Source organism: Oncorhynchus masou, chromosome 31 (assembly GCF_036934945.1).
Source record: "Oncorhynchus masou masou isolate Uvic2021 chromosome 31, UVic_Omas_1.1, whole genome shotgun sequence".
NCBI classification, from domain to species: Eukaryota; Metazoa; Chordata; class Actinopteri; order Salmoniformes; family Salmonidae; genus Oncorhynchus; species Oncorhynchus masou.
The window spans coordinates 102,883,285-102,905,784 of NC_088242.1; the positions used below are offsets into that span (position 1 = coordinate 102,883,285).

Consider the following 22,500-nt stretch of genomic DNA (forward strand, 5'->3'; position numbering starts at 1 on the left):
ACCTGTTTAGACCCACGGGTGGTGATGATGGTGTTAACCTGTTTTGATCCACGGGTGGTGATGATGGTGTTAACCTGTTTAGACCCACGGGTGATGATGATGATGGTGTTAACCTGTTTTGATCCACGGGTGGTGATGATGGTGTTAACCTGTTTAGACCCACGGGTGGTGATGATGATGGTGTTAACCTGTTTTGATCCACGGGTGGTGGTGATGGTGTTAACCTGTTTTGATCCACGGGTGGTGATGATGATGGCGTTAACCTGTTTAGACCCACGGGTGATGATGATGGTGTTAACCTGTTTAGACCCACGGGTGATGATGATGGTGTTAACCTGTTTAGACCCACGGGTGGTGATGATGGTGTTAACCTGTTTTGATCCACGGGTGATGATGGTGTTAACCTGTTTTGATCCACGGGTGGTGATGATGGCGTTAACCTGTTTAGACCCACGGGTGATGATGATGATGGTCTTAACCTGTTTTGATCCACGGGTGGTGATGATGATGATGGTGTTAACCTGTTTAGACCCACAGGTGATGATGATGATGGTGTTAACCTGTTTTGATCCACGGGTGGTGATGATGATGGTGTTAACCTGTTTTGATCCACGGGTGGTGATGATGGTGTTAACCTGTTTAGACCCACGGGTGATGATGGCGTTAACCTGTTTTGATCCACGGGTGGTTATGATGGCGTTAACCTGTTTAGACCCACGGGTGATGATGGCGTTAACCTGTTTTGATCCACGGGTGGTGATGATGGTGTTAACCTGTTTTGATCCACGGGTGGTGATGATGGTGTTAACCTGTTTAGACCCACGGGTGGTGATGATGGCGTTAACCTGTTTTGATCCACGGGTGGTGATGATGGTGTTAACCTGTTTAGACCCACGGGTGGTGATGATGGAGTTAACCTGTTTAGACCCACGGGTGATGATGGTGTTAACCTGTTTAGACCCACGGGTGATGATGGTGTTAACCTGTTTAGACCCACGGGTGGTGATGATGGTGTTAACCTGTTTAGACCCACGGGTGGTGATGATGGCGTTAACCTGTTTAGACCCACGGGTGGTGATGATGGCGTTAACCTGTTTAGACCCACGGGTGATGATGGTGTTAACCTGTTTAGACCCACGGGTGATGATGATGATGGTGTTAACCTGTTTTGATCCACGGGTGGTGATGATGATGATGGCGTTAACCTGTTTAGACCCACGGGTGATGATGATGATGGCGTTAACCTGTTTTGATCCACGGGTGGTGATGATGATGGCGTTAACCTGTTTAGACCCACGGGTGGTGATGATGATGATGGTGTTAACCTGTTTAGACCCACGTGTGATGATGATGCCGTTAACTTCTTTGGGATAGGGGGCAGCATTTTCACTTTTGGATGAAAAGCATGCCCAGAGTAAACTGCCTCCTCCTCAGTCCCAAATGCTAATATATTAGTATTGGATAGAAAACACTCTGAAGTTTCTAAAACTGTTTGAATGATGTCTGTGAGTATAACATAACTCATATGGCAGGCAAAAACCTGAGAAAAAATCCAAACAGGAAGTGGGAAATCTGTGGTTTGTAGTTTTTGAACTCACCCCTATTGAATACACAGTGGGATATGGGTCAAGTTGCACTTCCTAAGGCTTCCACTAGATGTCAACTGTCTTTAGAATGTTGTTTCAGGCTTCTACTGTGAAGTGGGACCGAATGAGAGCTCTTTGAGTCAGTGGTCTGGCAGAGAGCCAGGTCCTGGTCACGTTGTGACGACCCTCCCACTCTGTCTGCCGTATTCTGTCTTTGTTCTTGTTTCCTTATTAGGATGCCGGTGGGCGGAGTTGGGGAGGGTCGTCAGCTACATGGGAAACACCTGGGCCAGGTGTGTCCCAGGATAAATAGACCTCTTCCACATTCATGGAAGAGACTCTCTCCATGCAGACACCTTTGTAGATTGTGTTGTGGTTCTTGGTGGCCTATTGTTTGTTTGCATTGGCACCTTTCAACACCCTCCATTATCACATTCATGCAAAACACTCACTTACACTACTGATTACTGATTACACACACCATTGTATATTTTCCTTAGTTGCTTTAGTTAATAAATGTATATTTTGTTACTCCTTATCTCCACGTTGTCTCCCTTTGTTACGGGCTTTGAGCCGGTTCGTGACAAGTGGGGGCTCGTCCGGGATCTTTGAACTATTGGTTTGGGAGACCGTGGAGGTACGTGTTTGGTTTGCAGTGTTTGGTTTGCATATTGTGTTTGAGTTTGATAGGCCCAGTATTGGTTGCCTTTGTTGCTTGGTTTGTGTGCTGTGTTGGAGAGAATATAATGGTTAGTTTCCAGGCCCTGCCTAGCCTGAACTCTTGTTCTGCTTTCTGTTGGGAAGTCAGTCTGAGGAGGTGAGTAAATCGGCTGTGTACCTCGGTAGGAGATTTGGGTAGGGTAGTGGAACTTGCTACCTGGAGCTATAGCCTTTTACCCCTGATAGGCTTAGCGACGTGTTTCATTTTTGGACATGTTTGGCATGGTTAAATGTTTGTTATTTTTGTGTGGTGTCTGTGGACTGAGCAGTTGTCTCGGGGGCACATCCGTGGCTTGGTGGAATTTGCCAGCATGCTGGGGAGTTTTCCCTTGCCAGCGGGCTACAGTGCGTAAATTCCCACCGCAAATCTGCACGAAGACTAGGGTTGAGTTATTGTAGGTTTGGGGAAGCTCCGTATCTCATCTCTCTTCTGTGGTGCTCAGGGTGATTGTCATTCCTCTGGTTGTGGTCTGATGTGCTCAGCAGAGAGGTTGAGCAAGATTATTTACTTTACTTATGACTATGGTGTCTCATGTACACAAGTTCATTCGCTTTCCATCAGAGGACCTGTTAGAATTATGTACTAAAGAACAGCTGTTGAAGATGGCTGTACTCTACAAGGTTAAATGATTGAAATTAGTGAAATTCTGTTTCGTTGGAAGTGACTATGAATCGTTGGAAGTGACTATGAATCGTTGGAAGTGACTATGAATCGTTGGGAGTGACTATGAATCGTTGGGAGTGACTATGAATCGTTGGGAGTGACTATGAATCGTTGGGAGTGACTATGAATCGTTGGGAGTGACTATGAATCGTTGGGAGTGACTATGAATCGTTGGGAGTGACTATGAATCGTTGGGAGTGACTATGAATCGTTGGGAGTGACTATGAATCGTTTGAAGTGACTATGAATCGTGGGAAGTGACTATGAATCGTGGGAAGTGACTATGAATCGTTGGGAGTGACTATGAATCGTTGGGAGTGACTATGAATCGTTGGAAGTGACTATGAATCGTGGGAAGTGACTATGAATCGTGGGAAGTGACTATGAATCGTTGGGAGTGACTATGAATCGTTGGGGGTGACTATGAATCGTTGGGGGTGACTATGAATCGTTGGAAGTGACTATGAATCGTGGGAAGTGACTATGAATCGTGGGAAGTGACTATGAATCGTTGGGAGTGACTATGAATCGTTGGAAGTGACTATGAATCGTGGGAAGTGACTATGAATCGTGGGAAGTGACTATGAATCGTTGGGAGTGACTATGAATCGTTGGAAGTGACTATGAATCGTTGGGAGTGACTATGAATCGTTGGGAGTGACTATGAATCGTTGGAAGTGACTATGAATCGTTGGCGGTGACTATGAATCGTTGGGAGTGACTATGAATCGTTGGAAGTGACTATGAATCGTTGGAAGGACTATGAATCGTTGGGAGTGACTATGAATCGTTGGCAGTGACTATGAATCGTTGGCAGTGACTATGAATCGTTGGGAGTGACTATGAATCGTTGGAAGTGACTATGAATCGTTGGAGTTGTAAAAATTAAGGACCCTCATGTTCTTTTCGTTGGAGTTTGTAGCTGTTGTGGTCTTTTGTGCCATTTTACTGAATGTTTATGTGACTGACCATTGGTTGGGGTTGTCATCTTCTATCTTTCCTGTCTGTTCCCTCCTGGTCTTGTGTTCTTCACATGAGAGCGACCTGCGTTCCAGTGCTTTTCTACAGACAAAGGAATTCTCCGGTTGGAACATTATTGAACATTTATGATAAAAACATCCTAAAGATTGATTCTATACTTAGTTTGTCAAGTTTCTTCGACCTGTAATATAACTTCCATGCATAACACTTCTGGAAGGGGTCTCTGCCAGGCTGCCCTCGCCTCTCTGTTCTTCTGGAAGGGGTCTCTGCCAGGCTGCCCTCGCCTCTCTGTTCTTCTGGAAGGGGTCTCTGCCAGGCTGCCCTCGCCTCTCTGTTCTACTGGAAGGGGTCTCTGCCAGGCTGCCCTCGCCTCTCTGTTCTTCTGGAAGGGGTCTCTGCCAGGCTGCCCTCGCCTCTCTGTTCTTCTGGAAGGGGTCTCTGCCAGGCTGCCCTCGCCTCTCTGTTCTTCTGGAAGGGGTCTCTGCCAGGCTGCCCTCGCCTCTGTTCTTCTGGAAGGGGTCTCTGCCAGGCTGCCCTCGCCTCTCTGTTCTACTGGAAGGGTCTCTGCCAGGCTGCCCTCGCTCTCTGTTCTACTGGAAGGGGTCTCTGCCAGGCTGCCCTCGCCTCTCTGTTCTTCTGGAAGGGGTCTCTGCCAGGCTGCCCTCGCCTCTCTGTTCTTCTGGAAGGGTCTCTGCCAGGCTGCCCTCGCCTCTCTGTTCTACTGGAAGGGCTCTCTGCCAGGCTGCCCTCGCCTCTCTGTTCTACTGGAAGGGGTCTCTGCCAGGCTGCCCTCGCCTCTCTGTTCTACTGGAAGGGGTCTCTGCCAGGCTGCCCTCGCCTCTCTGTTCTACTGGAAGGGGTCTCTGCCAGGCTGCCCTCGCCTCTCTGTTCTACTGGAAGGGGTCTCTGCCAGGCTGCCCTCGCCTCTCTGTTCTACTGGAAGGGGTCTCTGCCAGGCTGCCCTCGCCTCTCTGTTCTACTGGAAGGGGTCTCTGCCAGGCTGCCCTCGCCTCTCTGTTCTTCTGGAAGGGGTCTCTGCCAGGCTGCCCTCGCCTCTCTGTTCTTCTGGAAGGGGTCTCTGCCAGGCTGCCCTTGCCTCTCTGTTCTTCTGGAAGGGGTCTCTGCCAGGCTGCCCTCGCCTCTCTGTTCTACTGGAAGGGGTCTCTGCCAGGCTGCCCTCGCCTCTCTGTTCTACTGGAAGGGGTCTCTGCCAGGCTGCCCTCGCCTCTCTGTTCTTCTGGAAGGGGTCTCTGCCAGGCTGCCCTCGCCTCTCTGTTCTTCTGGAAGGGGCCTCTGCCAGGCTGCCCTCGCCTCTCTGTTCTACTGGAAGGGGTCTCTGCCAGGCTGCCCTCGCCTCTCTGTTCTACTGGAAGGGGTCTCTGCCAGGCTGCCCTCGCCTCTCTGTTCTTCTGGAAGGGGCCTCTGCCAGGCTGCCCTCGCCTCTCTGTTCTACTGGAAGGGTCTCTGCCAGGCTGCCCTCGCCTCTCTGTTCTTCTGGAAGGGGCCTCTGCCAGGCTGCCCTCGCCTCTCTGTTCTACTGGAAGGGGTCTCTGCCAGGCTGCCCTCGCCTCTCTGTTCTTCTGGAAGGGGCCTCTGCCAGGCTGCCCTCGCCTCTCTGTTCTTCTGGAAGGGGTCTCTGCCAGGCTGCCCTCGCCTCTCTGTTCTTCTGGAAGGGGCCTCTGCCAGGCTGCCCTCGCCTCTCTGTTCTACTGGAAGGGGTCTCTGCCAGGCTGCCCTCGCCTCTCTGTTCTACTGGAAGGGGTCTCTGCCAGGCTGCCCTCGCCTCTCTGTTCTTCTGGAAGGGTCTCTGCCAGGCTGCCCTCGCCTCTCTGTTCTACTGGAAGGGGTCTCTGCCAGGCTGCCCTCGCCTCTCTGTTCTTCTGGAAGGGGTCTCTGCCAGGCTGCCCTCGCCTCTCTGTTCTACTGGAAGGGGTCTCTGCCAGGCTGCCCTCGCCTCTCTGTTCTACTGGAAGGGGTCTCTGCCAGGCTGCCCTCGCCTCTCTGATGACCCTGGGGCAGGCAGGGGCACAGTAGGGAGAAAGTGATGGACAGTGATGACCCTGGGGCAAGCAGGGGCACAGTAGGGAGAAAGTGATGGACAGTGATGACCCTGGGGCAAGCAGGGGCACAGTAGGGAGAAAGTGATGGACAGTGATGACCCTGGGGCAAGCAGGGGCACAGTAGGGAGAAAGTGATGGACAGTGATGACCCTGGGGCAGGCAGGGGCACAGTAGGGAGAAAGTGATGGACAGTGATGACCCTGGGGCAGGCAGGGGCACGGTAGGGAGAGAGTGATGGACAGTGTTGACCCTGGGGCAGGCAGGGGCACAGTAGGGAGAGAGTGATGGACAGTGTTGACCCTGGGGCAGGCAGGGGCACAGTAGGGAGAGAGTGATGGACAGTGATGACCCTGGGGCAGGCAGGGGCACAGTAGGGAGAGAGTGATGGACAGTGTTGACCCTGGGGCAGGCAGGGGCACAGTAGGGAGAGAGTGATGGACAGTGATGACCCTGGGGCAGGCAGGGGCACAGTAGGGAGAGAGTGATGGACAGTGTTGACCCTGGGGCAGGCAGGGGCACAGTAGGGAGAGAGTGATGGACAGTGTTGACCCTGGGGCAGGCAGGGGCACAGTAGGGAGAGAGTGATGGACAGTGATGACCCTGGGGCAGGCAGGGGCACAGTAGGGAGAGAGTGATGGACAGTGGCAGACAGGGGCACAGTAGGGAGAGAGTGATGGACAGTGTTGACCCTGGGGCAGGCAGGGGCACAGTAGGGAGAGAGTGATGGACAGTGTTGACCCTGGGGCAGGCAGGGGCACAGTAGGGAGAGAGTGATGGACAGTGTTGACCCTGGGGCAGGCAGGGGCACAGTAGGGAGAGAGTGATGGACAGTGTTGACCCTGGGGCAGGCAGGGGCACAGTAGGGAGAGAGTGATGGACAGTGATGACCCTGGGGCAGGCAGGGGCACAGTAGGGAGAGAGTGATGGACAGTGTTGACCCTGGGGCAGGCAGGGGCACAGTAGGGAGAGAGTGATGGACAGTGTTGACCCTGGGGCAGGCAGGGGCACAGTAGGGAGAGAGTGATGGACAGTGTTGACCCTGGGGCAGGCAGGGGCACAGTAGGGAGAGAGTGATGGACAGTGATGACCCTGGGGCAGGCAGGGGCACAGTAGGGAGAGAGTGATGGACAGTGATGACCCTGGGGCAGGCAGGGGCACAGTAGGGAGAGAGTGATGGACAGTGTTGACCCTGGGGCAGGCAGGGGCACAGTAGGGAGAGAGTGATGGACAGTGTTGACCCTGGGGCAGGCAGGGGCACAGTAGGGAGAGAGTGATGGACAGTGTTGACCCTGGGGCAGGCAGGGGCACAGTAGGGAGAGAGTGATGGACAGTGTTGACCCTGGGGCAGACAGAGGCACAGTAGGGAGAGAGTGATGGACAGTGTTGACCCTGGGGCAGGCAGAGGCACAGTAGGGAGAGAGTGATGGACAGTGATGACCCTGGGGCAGGCAGGGGCACGGTAGGGAGAGAGTGATGGACAGTGTTGACCCTGGGGCAGGCAGGGGCACAGTAGGGAGAGAGTGATGGACAGTGATGACCCTGGGGCAGGCAGGGGCACAGTAGGGAGAGAGTGATGGACAGTGATGACCCTGGGGCAGGCAGGGGCACAGTAGGGAGAGAGTGATGGACAGTGATGACCCTGGGGCAGGCAGGGGCACAGTAGGGAGAGAGTGATGGACAGTGTTGACCCTGGGGCAGGCAGGGGCACAGTAGGGAGAGAGTGATGGACAGTGGCAGACAGGGGCACAGTAGGGAGAGAGTGATGGACAGTGATGACCCTGGGGCAGGCAGGGGCACAGTAGGGAGAGAGTGATGGACAGTGATGACCCTGGGGCAGGCAGGGGCACAGTAGGGAGAAAGTAATGGACAGTGTTGACCCTGGGGCAGGCAGGGGCACAGTAGGGAGAGAGTGATGGACAGTGATGACCCTGGGGCAGGCAGGGGCACAGTAGGGAGAGAGTGATGGACAGTGATGACCCTGGGGCAAGCAGGGGCACAGTAGGGAGAGAGTGATGGACAGTGTTGACCCTGGGGCAAGCAGGGGCACAGTAGGGAGAAAGTGATGGACAGTGATGACCCTGGGGCAGGCAGGGGCACAGTAGGGAGAGAGTGATGGACAGTGTTGACCCTGGGGCAGGCAGGGGCACAGTAGGGAGAAAGTGATGGACAGTGATGACCCTGGGGCAGGCAGGGGCACAGTAGGGAGAGAGTGATGGACAGTGTTGACCCTGGGGCAGGCAGGGGCACGGTAGGGAGAGAGTGATGGACAGTGTTGACCCTGGGGCAGGCAGGGGCACAGTAGGGAGAGAGTGATGGACAGTGATGACCCTGGGGCAGGCAGGGGCACGGTAGGGAGAGAGTGATGGACAGTGGCAGGCAGGGGCACGGTAGGGAGAGAGTGATGGACAGTGATGACCCTGGGGCAGGCAGGGGCACGGTAGGGAGAGAGTGATGGACAGTGATGACCCTGGGGCAGGCAGGGGCACAGTAGGGAGAGAGTGATGGACAGTGATGACCCTGGGGCAGGCAGGGGCACAGTAGGGAGAGAGTGATGGACAGTGATGACCCTGGGGCAGGCAGGGGCACAGTAGGGAGAGAGTGATGGACAGTGTTGACCCTGGGGCAGGCAGGGGCACGGTAGGGAGAGAGTGATGGACAGTGTTGACCCTGGGGCAGGCAGGGGCACAGTAGGGAGAGAGTGATGGACAGTGATGACCCTGGGGCAGGCAGGGGCACAGTAGGGAGAGAGTGATGGACAGTGTTGACCCTGGGGCAGGCAGGGGCAGAGTAGGGAGAGAGTGATGACCCTGGGGCAGGCAGGGGCACAGTTGGGAGAAAGTGATGGACAGTGTTGACCCTGGGGCAGGCAGGGGCACAGTAGGGAGAGAGTGATGGACAGTGGCAGGCAGGGGCACGGTAGGGAGAGAGTGATGGACAGTGTTGACCCTGGGGCAGGCAGGGGCACAGTAGGGAGAGAGTGATGGACAGTGTTGACCCTGGGGCAGGCAGGGGCACAGTAGGGAGAGAGTGATGGACAGTGATGACCCTGGGGCAGGCAGGGGCACAGTAGGGAGAGAGTGATGGACAGTGATGACCCTGGGGCAGGCAGGGGCACAGTAGGGAGAGAGTGATGGACAGTGATGACCCTGGGGCAGGCAGGGGCACAGTAGGGAGAGAGTGATGGACAGTGATGACCCTGGGGCAGGCAGGGGCACAGTAGGGAGAGAGTGATGGACAGTGATGACCCTGGGGCAAGCAGGGGCACAGTAGGGAGAGAGTGATGGACAGTGATGACCCTGGGGCAGGCAGGGGCACAGTAGGGAGAGAGTGATGGACAGTGATGACCCTGGGGCAGGCAGGGGCACAGTAGGGAGAGAGTGATGGACAGTGATGACCCTGGGGCAAGCAGGGGCACAGTGGATCACTTATGGTTTTGTGTCTCTAATCACACATAGAGCTGAAGCATTGCGTTGTACTGTGTTACTGTGACGGTAGTTTAATAACTATATAACTGACTGTTATGAATTAATAAAATAACAGTCACAGCTGTTTAAATAGGTCTACATTCATTTTAGGATGTTCTGATATTTTTATACATTTTATTTTAATATGTATAAACTTTACTGAACAGCAGGAGTATTTACTTAATGATTAAAAGCAATTGTTTTGCTAACTTGGTCTGTCTATTAAACATTTTACATCTCCTCCTCTTTCCAACTTTCTCTGATGCTCCAGCAGATATCTGCTAGATGTGTAGAGGTGTAGAGTGATGATGGAGCAGCTATCTGCGAGAGGTGTAGAGTGATGATGTAGCAGCTATCTGCTAGAGGTGTAGAGTGATGATGTAGCAGCTATCTGCTAGAGGTGTAGAGTGATGATGTAGCAGCTATCTGCTCGAGGTGTTTAGTGATGCGGTAGCAGCTATCTGCTAGATGTGTAGAGGTGTAGAGTGATGCTGGAGCAGCTACCTGCTAGAGGTGTAGAGTGATGCTGGAGCAGCTACCTGCTAGAGGTGTAGAGCGATGCTGGAGCAGCTATCTGCTAGAGGTGTAGAGTGATAATGATGCAGCTATCTGCTAGATGTGTAGAGTGATAATGATGCAGCTATCTGCTAGATGTGTAGAGTGATAATGATGCAGCTATCTGCTAGAGGTGTAGAGTGATGATGGAGCAGCTATCTGCTAGAAGTGTAGAGCGATGCTGGAGCAGCTATCTGCTAGAGGTGTAGAGTGATACTGGAGCAGCTATCTGCTAGATGTGGAGAGGTGTAGAGCGATGCTGGAGCAGCTATCTGCTAGAGGTGTAGAGTGATGATGGAGCAGCTATCTGCTAGATGTGGAGAGGTGTAGAGTGATGATGTAGCAGCTATCTGCTAGAGGTGCAGAGTGATGATGTAGCAGCTATCTGCTAGAGGTGTAGAGTGATGATGGAGCAGCTATCTGCTAGAGGTGTAGAGCGATGCTGGAGCAGCTATCTGCTAGAGGTGTAGAGCGATGCTGGAGCAGCTATCTGCTAGAGGTGTAGAGCGATGCTGGAGCAGCTATCTGCTAGAGGTGTAGAGCGATGCTGGAGCAGCTATCTGCTAGAGGTGTAGAGTGATGATGGAGCAGCTATCTGCTAGATGTGGAGAGGTGTAGAGTGATGCTGGAGCAGCTATCTGCTAGAGGTGTAGAGCGATGCTGGAGCAGCTATCTGCTAGAGGTGTAGAGCGATGCTGGAGCAGCTATCTGCTAGAGGTGTAGAGTGATGATGGAGCAGCTATCTGCTAGAGGTGTAGAGCGATGCTGGAGCAGCTATCTGCTAGAGGTGTAGAGCGATGCTGGAGCAGCTATCTGCTAGAGGTGTAGAGCGATGCTGGAGCAGCTATCTGCTAGAGGTGTAGAGTGATGCTGGAGCAGCTATCTGCTAGAGGTGTAGAGTGATGCTGGAGCAGCTATCTGCTAGAGGTGTAGAGTGCTATAGACTGGCACTAGTAAATAAATAAATCAGTATTCTTTAAAAAAAAGGTTGTATGTGCCTGACTATTCATGCATTATTCAACAGCAGTGGACAAGGTTGTTCTGTCTCTAAGGACAGTGATGCTGTGTCAAACAGACCATGTGCCAACCTGGCAGGGTATCATTTGATACGGAATCTTGTCTTAATCTGGAGACTAATCCATCAGGCCCGGTCCTGGCAGATATCAAATGTTATTGGTCACGTACACATATCTAGCAGATGTTATTGGTCACATACACATGGTTAGCAGATGTTAATGGTCACATACATATGGTTAGCGGATGTTATTGGTCACATACACATGGTTAGCAGATGTTAATGGTCACGTACACATATCTAGCAGATGTTATTGGTCACATACACATGCTTAGCAGATGTTAATGGTCACATACACATGGTTAGCAGATGTTATTGGTCACATACACATGGTTAGCAGATGTTATTGGTCACATACACATGGTTAGCAGATGTTATTGGTCACATACACATGGTTAGCAGATGTTATTGGTCACATACACATGGTTAGCAGATGTTATTGGTCACATTGACACATTTAGCAGATGTTATTGGTCACGTACACATATTTAGCAGATGTTATTGGTCACGTACACATATTTAGCAGATGTTATTGGTCACGTACACATATTTAGCAGATGTTGTTGGTCACGTACACATATTTAGCAGATGTTATTGGTCACGTACACATATTTAGCAGATGTTGTTGGTCACATAGACATATTTAGCAGATGTTATTGGTCACATAGACATATTTAGCAGATGTTATTTGTCACATAGACATATTTAGCAGATGTTATTGGTCACATAGACATATTTAGCAGATGTTATTGGTCACATACACATATTTAGCAGATGTTATTGGTCACATAGACATATTTAGCAGATGTTATTGGTCACATACACATATTTAGCAGATGTTATTTGTCACATAGACATATTTAGCAGATGTTATTGGTCACATAGACATATCTAGCAGATGTTATTGGTCACATACACATGGTTAGCAGATGTTATTGGTCACATAGACATATTTAGCAGATGTTATTGGTCACATACACATGGTTAGCAGATGTTATTGATCACATAGACATATCTAGCAGATGTTATTGGTCACATAGACATATTTAGCAGATGTTATTGGTCACATAGACATATTTAACAGATGTTATTGATCACATAGACATATCTAGCAGATGTTATTGGTCACATACACATATTTAGCAGATGTTATTGGTCACATTGACATATTTAGCAGATGTTATTGCGGGTGTAGTGAAATGCTGTAGTGTTTCTAGCTCCAACAGCGCAGTAATATCTAACAATTCACAACAATACACACAAATCTAAAGTAAAATAATGCAGTTAAGAAATATTAGGACGAGCAATGTCTTAGTCCGGAGTATAAATACAGTACAATGATCTGTAAGGTCCCTCAAGTTGAGCAGTGAGTCCAGGGAAGTTTTCCAATGCCTTGCAAAGAAAGGGACCTATTGGTAGATGGGTAAATATAAAAATTGAATACCCCTTAGAGCATGGTGAATGTATTAATTACATTTTGGATGGTGTATCTATACACCCAGTCACTACAAAGATACAGGTGTTTCCTCCTAACTCAGTTGCCGGAGAGGAAGGAAACGGCTCAGGGATTTTACCATGAGGCCAATAGTGACTTTAAAACGGGTACATAGTTTAATGGCTGTGATGGGAGAAAACTGAGGATGGATCAACGTTGTAGTTACTCCACAATACTAACCTAAATGACAGAGTGAAAAGAAGGAAACCTGTACAGAATATAAATATTCCCAAACATTCATCCTGTTTGCAATAACGCACGTAAGTAAAACTTAAAGGAAATGAACTCTATGGGTGGGTTGCACAACAGTGATTAACTCTTAAACAAGATTAAATCAAGGTTTATCTACTAATCTTGTTGCACCAAATGTAAAACCTATTTTTAAATTAATCCCAGTTAAATTAAATCCTTCCTCTAATCTAAATTTAGTTTTCACTTTAAACCCAGATTAATTTTAAAAATATTTCTCAATGAATAATAATTAATAAAAAATAATTTAGATTGGGAGATTAATTCTAAACTGCCATTTGAGGTGGTTGAACTGATAAAATGGACAGCATATCTACTGTGCAGAGACCAAAACGAGCTCCTCAGAGAACAATTAGAGACAGGTTGAATCCTGTTGAGTTTTATGATAATTAACTCATTATTCGTAGGCTATTTTGTACTCCAATTGAATTGGGGCTTATGTTATGTCCAGCCTTCATACGAATGATGATGTCATGTAACATGCTGTAAAGGGCCTGATAACGGTAACATTGTAGTGAAGTTGCACGTCAGTTTTACCTGTTATTTATTCTTACTAAATATTAGTGGGTTGAGTTGACCGTCGTCATCATAGGGGTTATGGAAAAGGGGCCATATCCACTGGGAGAGAGGATCATGAAATTCCTTGGACGGAGGCCCCCCCCTGGTCTGAAATAGCCCCCTCCACTGGGGAATCATCTCGAATATCTTCTGGGAGAGAGGATCATGAAATCCCTTGGACGGAGGCCCCCCCCTGGTCTGAAATAGCCCCTCCACTGGGGAATCATCTCGAATATCCTCTGGAAGAGAGGATCATGAAATCCCTTGGACGGAGCCCCCCCCGGTCTGAAATAGCCCCCTCCACTGGGGAATCATCTCGAATATCTTCTGGGAGAGAGGATCATGAAATCCCTTGGACGGAGCCCCCCCGGTCTGAAATAGCCCCTCCACTGGGGAATCATCTTGAATATCTTCTGGGAGAGAGGATCATGAATTCCCTTGGACGGAGCCCCCGGTCTGAAATAGCCCCCTCCACTGGGGAATCATCTTGAATATCTTCTGGGAGAGAGGATCATGAATTCCCTTGGACGGAGCCCCCCCCGGTCTGAAATAGCCCCTCCACTGGGGAATCATCTTGAATATCTTCTGGGAGAGAGGATCATGAAATCCCTTGGATGGAGGCCCCCCTCTGATCTGAAATAGCCCCCTTCAATGCCGCATCCTTTTTGACTTTCGCTGTAAAGAAAAATCCATCCCGCTTTCATCTGATTTGGGTCCCTCTTCTCTTTAATCTGTCGATCCATTAAATCTGTCGCATAAAATGGCCCAGGTGTCTTCTCTCTTTTTGACAGTGGTGTATTCAGCATTTCACTGTGAGGTCTACTACACCTGTTGTATTCAGCACTTCACTGTGAGGTCTACTACACCTGTTGTATTCAGCATTTCACTGTGAGGTCTACTACACCTGTTGTATTCAGCACTTCACTGTGAGGTCTACTACACCTGGTGTATTCAGCATTTCACTGTGAGGTCTACTACACCTGTTGTATTCAGCATTTCACTGTGAGGTCTACTACACCTGTTGTATTCAGCATTTCACTGTAAGGTCTACTACACCTGTTGTATTCAGCATTTCACTGTGAGGTCTACTACACCTGTTGTATTCAGCATTTCACTGTGAGGTCTACTACACCTGTTGTATTCAGCATTTCACTGTGAGGTCTACTACACCTGTTGTATTCAGCATTTCACTGTGAGGTCTACTACACCTGTTGTATTCAGCATTTCACTGTAAGGTCTACTACACCTGGTGTATTCAGCATTTCACTGTGAGGTCTACTACACCTGTTGTATTCAGCACTTCACTGTGAGGTCTACTACACCTGTTGTATTCAGCATTTCACTGTGAGGTCTACTACACCTGTTGTATTCAGCATTTCACTGTGAGGTCTACTACACCTGTTGTATTCAGCATTTCACTGTGAGGTCTACTACACCTGTTGTATTCATCATTTCACTGTGAGGTCTACTACACCTGTTGTATTCAGCATTTCACTGTGAGGTCTACTACACCTGTTGTATTCAGCATTTCACTGTGAGGTCTACTACACCTGTTGTATTCAGCATTTCACTGTGAGGTCTACTACACCTGTTGTATTCAGCATTTCACTGTGAGGTCTACTACACCTGTTGTATTCAGCATTTCACTGTGAGGTCTACTACACCTGTTGTATTCAGCATTTCACTGTGAGGTCTACTACACCTGTTGTATTCAGCATTTCACTGTGAGGTCTACTACACCTGTTGTATTCAGCATTTCACTGTGAGGTCTACTACACCTGTTGTATTCAGCATTTCACTGTGAGGTCTACTACACCTGTTGTATTCAGCATTTCACTGTGAGGTCTACTACACCTGTTGTATTCATCATTTCACTGTGAGGTCTACTACACCTGTTGTATTCAGCATTTCACTGTGAGGTCTACTACACCTGTTGTATTCAGCATTTCACTGTGAGGTCTACTACACCTGTTGTATTCAGCATTTCACTGTGAGGTCTACTACACCTGTTGTATTCAGCATTTCACTGTAAGGTCTACTACACCTGTTGTATTCAGCATTTCACTGTGAGGTCTACTACACCTGTTGTATTCAGCATTTCACTGTAAGGTCTACTACACCTGTTGTATTCAGCATTTCACTGTGAGGTCTACTACACCTGTTGTATTCAGCATTTCACTGTGAGGTCTACTACACCTGTTGTATTCAGCATTTCACTGTGAGGTCTACTACACCTGTTGTATTCAGCATTTCACTGTGAGGTCTACTACACCTGTTGTATTCAGCATTTCACTGTAAGGTCTACTACACCTGGTGTATTCAGCATTTCACTGTGAGGTCTACTACACCTGTTGTATTCAGCACTTCACTGTGAGGTCTACTACACCTGTTGTATTCAGCATTTCACTGTGAGGTCTACTACACCTGTTGTATTCAGCATTTCACTGTGAGGTCTACTACACCTGTTGTATTCAGCATTTCACTGTGAGGTCTACTACACCTGTTGTATTCATCATTTCACTGTGAGGTCTACTACACCTGTTGTATTCAGCATTTCACTGTGAGGTCTACTACACCTGTTGTATTCAGCATTTCACTGTGAGGTCTACTACACCTGTTGTATTCAGCATTTCACTGTGAGGTCTACTACACCTGTTGTATTCAGCATTTCACTGTGAGGTCTACTACACCTGTTGTATTCATCATTTCACTGTGAGGTCTACTACACCTGTTGTATTCAGCATTTCACTGTGAGGTCTACTACACCTGTTGTATTCAGCATTTCACTGTGAGGTCTACTACACCTGTTGTATTCAGCATTTCACTGTGAGGTCTACTACACCTGTTGTATTCAGCATTTCACTGTAAGGTCTACTACACCTGTTGTATTCAGCATTTCACTGTGAGGTCTACTACACCTGTTGTATTCAGCATTTCACTGTAAGGTCTACTACACCTGTTGTATTCAGCATTTCACTGTGAGGTCTACTACACCTGTTGTAATCAGCATTTCACTGTGAGGTCTACTACACCTGTTGTAATCAGCATTTCACTGTGAGGTCTACTACACCTGGTGTATTCAGCATTTCACTGTGAGGTCTACTACACCTGTTGTATTCAGCATTTCACTGTGAGGTCTACTACACCTGTTGTATTCAGCATTTCACTGTGAGGTCTACTACACCTGTTGTATTCAGCATTTCACTGTAAGGTCTACTACACCTGTTGTATTCAGCATTTCACTGTGAGGTCTACTACACCTGTTGTATTCAGCATTTCACTGTGAGGTCTACTACACCTGTTGTATTCAGCATTTCACTGTGAGGTCTACTACACCTGGTGTATTCAGCATTTCACTGTGAGGTCTACTACACCTGTTGTATTCAGCATTTCACTGTGAGGTCTACTACACCTGTTGTATTCAGCATTTCACTGTGAGGTCTACTACACCTGTTGTATTCAGCATTTCACTGTGAGGTCTACTACACCTGTTGTATTCAGCATTTCACTGTGAGGTCTACCTACACCTGTTGTATTCAGCATTTCACTGTGAGGTCTACTACACCTGTTGTATTCAGCATTTCACTGTGAGGTCTACTACACCTGGTGTATTCAGCATTTCACTGTGAGGTCTACTACACCTGTTGTATTCAGCATTTCACTGTGAGGTCTACTACACCTGTTGTATTCAGCATTTCACTGTGAGGTCTACTACACCTGGTGTATTCAGCATTTCACTGTGAGGTCTACTACACCTGTTGTATTCAACATTTCACTGTGAGGTCTACTACACCTGGTGTATTCAGCATTTCACTGTGAGGTCTACTACACCTGGTGTATTCAGCATTTCACTGTGAGGTCTACTACACCTGTTGTATTCAGCATTTCACTGTGAGGTCTACTACACCTGTTGTATTCAGCATTTCACTGTGAGGTCTACTACACCTGTTGTATTCAGCATTTCACTGTGAGGTCTACTACACCTGTTGTATTCAGCATTTCACTGTGAGGTCTACTACACCTGTTGTAGTCAGCATTTCACTGTAAGGTCTACTACACCTGTTGTATTCAGCATTTCACTGTAAGGTCTACTACACCTGTTGTATTCAGCATTTCACTGTGAGGTCTCCTACACCTGTTGTATTCAGCATTTCACTGTGAGGTCTACTACACCTGGTGTATTCAGCATTTCACTGTAAGGTCTACTACACCTGTTGTATTCAGCATTTCACTGTGAGGTCTACTACACCTGTTGTATTCAGCATTTCACTGTGAGGTCTACTACACCTGTTGTATTCAGCATTTCACTGTGAGGTCTACTACACCTGTTGTATTCAGCATTTCACTGTAAGGTCTACTACACCTGTTGTATTCAGCATTTCACTGTGAGGTCTACTACACCTGTTGTATTCAGCATTTCACTGTGAGGTCTACTACACCTGTTGTATTCAGCATTTCACTGTGAGGTCTACTACACCTGTTGTATTCAGCATTTCACTGTGAGGTCTACTACACCTGTTGTATTCAGCATTTCACTGTGAGGTCTACTACACCTGTTGTATTCAGCATTTCACTGTGAAGTCTACTACACCTGTTGTATTCAGCATTTCACTGTGAAGTCTACTACACCTGGTGTATTCAGCATTTCACTCACAGTGAAATGCTGAATACAACAGGTGTAGTAATCTGGTAAAAAGCCTGTTTTCAGTAGATTAGGCTACATTACATTACAACAGGTCTACTACACACATTACGCCGTCCTCTCTTTGAAGAACATGCGTCAACGCCACTGCCATTGAATGTCTGCAACAGCATATTATGCGATGTGATGCAAATATTTCTGAGAAAAATGACAGAAAACACACCTGACTTTGTTTGAATGGTTTTGCGCAATGAAAATAGGATCTGTATAAATAATTTAAAAAACCATTTAAAAAAAAGATGATATATTTAACAACGACGACAAAAATGCCGGTGATCGTGTACATTGGCCTGGCCAATTACCGTACCCTCAGATTCCAAGTCCCCCGCAGCCCTAATGGTACTGTAAACCAGACCGAATGAACAGTGGTCTGATGCTGGTGGTCAGTGTTCTCATGTGACCCGTTGTCAACCATCTGGTTTAGTACATGTGGCGCTGAGAGGGGCAGGGAGTTCTAGACCTTTCTAAGTAGGAATTGGTGTGGCTGTAAGAAACACTGACACAAAATGTCCTCTCCAGATCAAGATCCTCCTCGGTCGGAACTCATTTAACCATCTAAACATTTCCATATCTACGCTCCACATTCACACAGATCATTTCAAAAGTGACACATTTTCTACGTTTCACTTCAACTCAAATGAAGTCCGTTTTTTTGTACATGTTTGAGTTGCAGTCAGTTTCTGATTCCAGTTTCTCTTGTCTCCTCACAGTTTAACATGGACCGGGCCAATGCAGAGGAATTCCTGGAAGTCTACAAAGGGGTTGTGACCGAGTACCCTGTGAGTATGGGAATATTTTGACATTTCAACACAGTTTGTAAACTATGTAAATATGCTAATTTATTCATACCACTGCGTGAAGGCACTCACACCTTTGCACAAGCACACAGGCATTTATATTCTAGTATAAACTGGGTGGTTCTTGCCCTGAATGCTAACAGCCATATTCTAGTATACCACATGCTGAGGCAATGTCTTTTTTTTATCTTAGATGCTGTTTGTTTTACTCACTGATACATGGTAGTTATACAGGGAATAGATATACCTTAGCTCTGGTAGACATTTGTCTTTGTATCATATATATATGTATCCTTCCCAATCGCCTATAAAAGAGCCATTCTCCCCCTGGAAGTCCGTCTGTTACCAGAGGTGTTGAGGGTAGGGGACCTTGTCCGTTGCCTTGGAAACCAAACACATCACCATTTAGACTGCTCTGATCTGATCTCTGTTCCTGCTCTTGAAACCAAACACATCACCATTTGACTGCTCTCTCTGTTCCTAGAAGCAGATTGCCTTGGAAACCAAACACATCACCATTTAGACTGCTCTGATCTGATCTCTGTTCCTAGAAGCAGATTGCCTTGGAAACCAAACACATCACCATTTAGACTGCTCTGATCTGATCTCTGTTCCTAGAAGCAGATTGCCTTGGAAACCAAACACATCACCATTTAGACTGCTCTGATCTGATCTCTGTTCCATTTAGACTGCTCTGAAGCAGATTGCCTTGGAAACCAAACACATCACCATTTAGACTGCTCTGATCTGATCTCTGTTCCTAGAAGCAGATTGCCTTGGAAACCAAACACATCACCATTTAGACTGCTCTGATCTGATCTCTGTTCCTAGAAGCAGATTGCCTTGGAAACCAAACACATCACCATTTAGACTGCTCTGATCTGATCTCTGTTCCTAGAAGCAGATTGCCTTGGAAACCAAACACATCACCATTTAGACTGCTCTGATCTGATCTCTGTTCCTAGAAGCAGATTGCCTTGGAAACCAAACACATCACCATTTAGACTGCTCTGATCTGATCTCTGTTCCTAGAAGCAGATTGCCTTGGAAACCAAACACATCACCATTTAGACTGCTCTGATCTGATCTCTGTTCCTAGAAGCAGATTGCCTTGGAAACCAAACACATCACCATTTAGACTGCTCTGATCTGATCTCTGTTTCTAGAAGCAGTGCCTTGGAAACCAAACACATCACCATTTAGACTGCTCTGATCTGATCTCTGCGAAGCAGATTGCCTTGGAAACCAAACACATCACCATTTGACTGCTCTGATCTGATCTCTGTTCCTAGAAGCAGATTGCCTTGGAAACCAAACACATCACCATTTAGACTGCTCTGATCTGATCTCTGTTCCTAGAAGCAGATTGCCTTGGAAACCAAACACATCACCATTTAGACTGCTCTGATCTGATCTCTGTTCCTAGAAGCAGATTGCCTTGGAAACCAAACACATCACCATTTAGACTGCTCTGATCTGATCTCTGTTCCTAGAAGCAGATTGCCTTGGAAACCAAACACATCACCATTTAGACTGCTCTGATCTGATCTCTGTTCCTAGAAGCAGATTGCCTTGGAAACCAAACACATCACCATTTAGACTGCTCTGATCTGATCTCTGTTGCCTTGGAAACCAAACACATCACCATTTAGACTAGAAGCAGATTGCCTTGGAAACCAAACACATCACCATTTAGACTGCTCTGATCTGATCTCTGTTCCTAGAAGCAGATTGCCTTGGAAACCAAACACATCACCATTTAGACTGCTCTGATCTGATCTCTGTTCCTAAATGCTGGTAGATTTAGACATCGGCTGGTAGAAGGTCTATTCTCATCAGCCACATTGGCAGATGGTCACACAGAGCAGTTCATTTTAACAAATCCAAAGAATGTTGCTGGTGGACCAGAAAGTACATGTCCCACCCTGGTCCCTATTCGGTGACTACATTTGACCAGTGCCCATAGGGAATAGGCACCATTCTCTCCGGCACCATTCTCTCCGGCACCATTCTCTCCGTCACCATTTCCTCTGGCACCATTCTCTCTGGCACCATTCCTTCCAGCACCATTTTACCTGTTCACCTTTATACCTTTGTTTTTACACTGCTACTACTTGCTGTTTATTGTCTATGCAAATCACCTCAACTAAACTGTACCCCTGCACATTGACTCGGTACCGGTATCCCCTGTATATAGCCTCGTTATTATTATGTAATTTTGTTGTTACTTTTTGGTTTTATTTAATTGATTTATTTTCACTTTCATTTATTTAGTAAATGTATTTTTGCCTCCTTACCGGCTTTGGTTGTGTGGCTCAAAAGAAGACTATATATGGCCAATACCAAGCCATTGCCACCAACCACTAATATTAGCATTTTATCATTAAAAAAACTATGGAAGTCAATGTACTCCAATGCAGCTAAGCTAACTGTTGTGAGTCTTTCTACAGAACATGGTGGCAGAGCTATGTTCTGGACCCTGCATGGCCCTGGAGATCAGAGGGACTGACGCCCCGAAGACCTTCAGGGAGTTCTGTGGACCAGCTGATCCAGTGAGTTATTTTTCACATCATCCACATGTTCTGGCCCATCTGCTCCCTGTGCTTTACACGTGTAACTCAACAGGGGATACACATCAAGTATTTAGCACCTCTAGTTAGCATTGGCTACCTCTAACTAGCATGTTAGCAGATACCCACAGACTTCCAGTCATTGCACTAACGATAGTTAGCATTGGCTACCTCTAACTAGCATGTTAGCAGATATCCACAGACTTCCAGTCATTGCACTAACGATAGTTAGCATTGGCTACCTCTAACTAGCATGTTAGCAGATATCCACAGACTTCCAGTCATTGCACTAACGATAGTTAGCATTGGCTACCTCTAACTAGCATGTTAGCAGATATCCACAGAGTTTAGTTTCCAGTCATTGCACTAACGATAGTTAGCATTGGCTACCTCTAACTAGCATGTTAGCAGATATCCACAGACTTCCAGTCATTGCACTAACGATAGTTAGCATTGGCTACCTCTAACTAGCATGTTAGCAGATATCCACAGACTTCCAGTCATTGCACTAACGATAGTTAGCATTGGCTACCTCTAACTAGCATGTTAGCAGATATCCACAGACTTCCAGTCATTGCACTAACGATAGTTAGCATTGGCTACCTCTAACTAGCATGTTAGCAGATATCCACAGACTTCCAGTCATTGCACTAACGATAGTTAGCATTGGCTACCTCTAACTAGCATGTTAGCAGATACCCACAGACTTCCAGTCATTGCACTAACGATAGTTAGCATTGGCTACCTCTAACTAGCATGTTAGCAGATAGTTAGCATTGGCTTCACAATATTGAGCAGCATCTGACCCTGACCCTGACCCCTACCCTAACCGGGTTCATATCCAAATCCCAACCCTCCCCTCTGATACATCACACTCTTTACCTTCTTTGAGCCCACACCTCTCTTTGTCTTGTTTAGTCTATTGTTATTATTGTTATTATTATAATATCAAACAATAAAATCACTGGGAGTTATTTGAAAACAAAAAACCCATCAATCTGATATCATGTACCTATCAATGTCT

The 22,500-nt window shown here is 47.3% G+C and overlaps 1 protein-coding gene across 1 annotated transcript in view; it reads left to right on the forward strand.

The window, feature by feature from the left end:
• nme7 (NME/NM23 family member 7) overlaps positions 1-22,500 on the forward strand; it is a 115,446-nt gene that overhangs the window by 65,060 nt on the left and 27,886 nt on the right. Inside the window, exons 9-10 of the mRNA XM_064952846.1 lie at positions 18,820-18,888; positions 21,357-21,458. Coding sequence (XP_064808918.1) covers positions 18,820-18,888; positions 21,357-21,458 — 171 coding nt within the window. The remainder of the gene's footprint in view (positions 1-18,819; positions 18,889-21,356; positions 21,459-22,500) is intronic.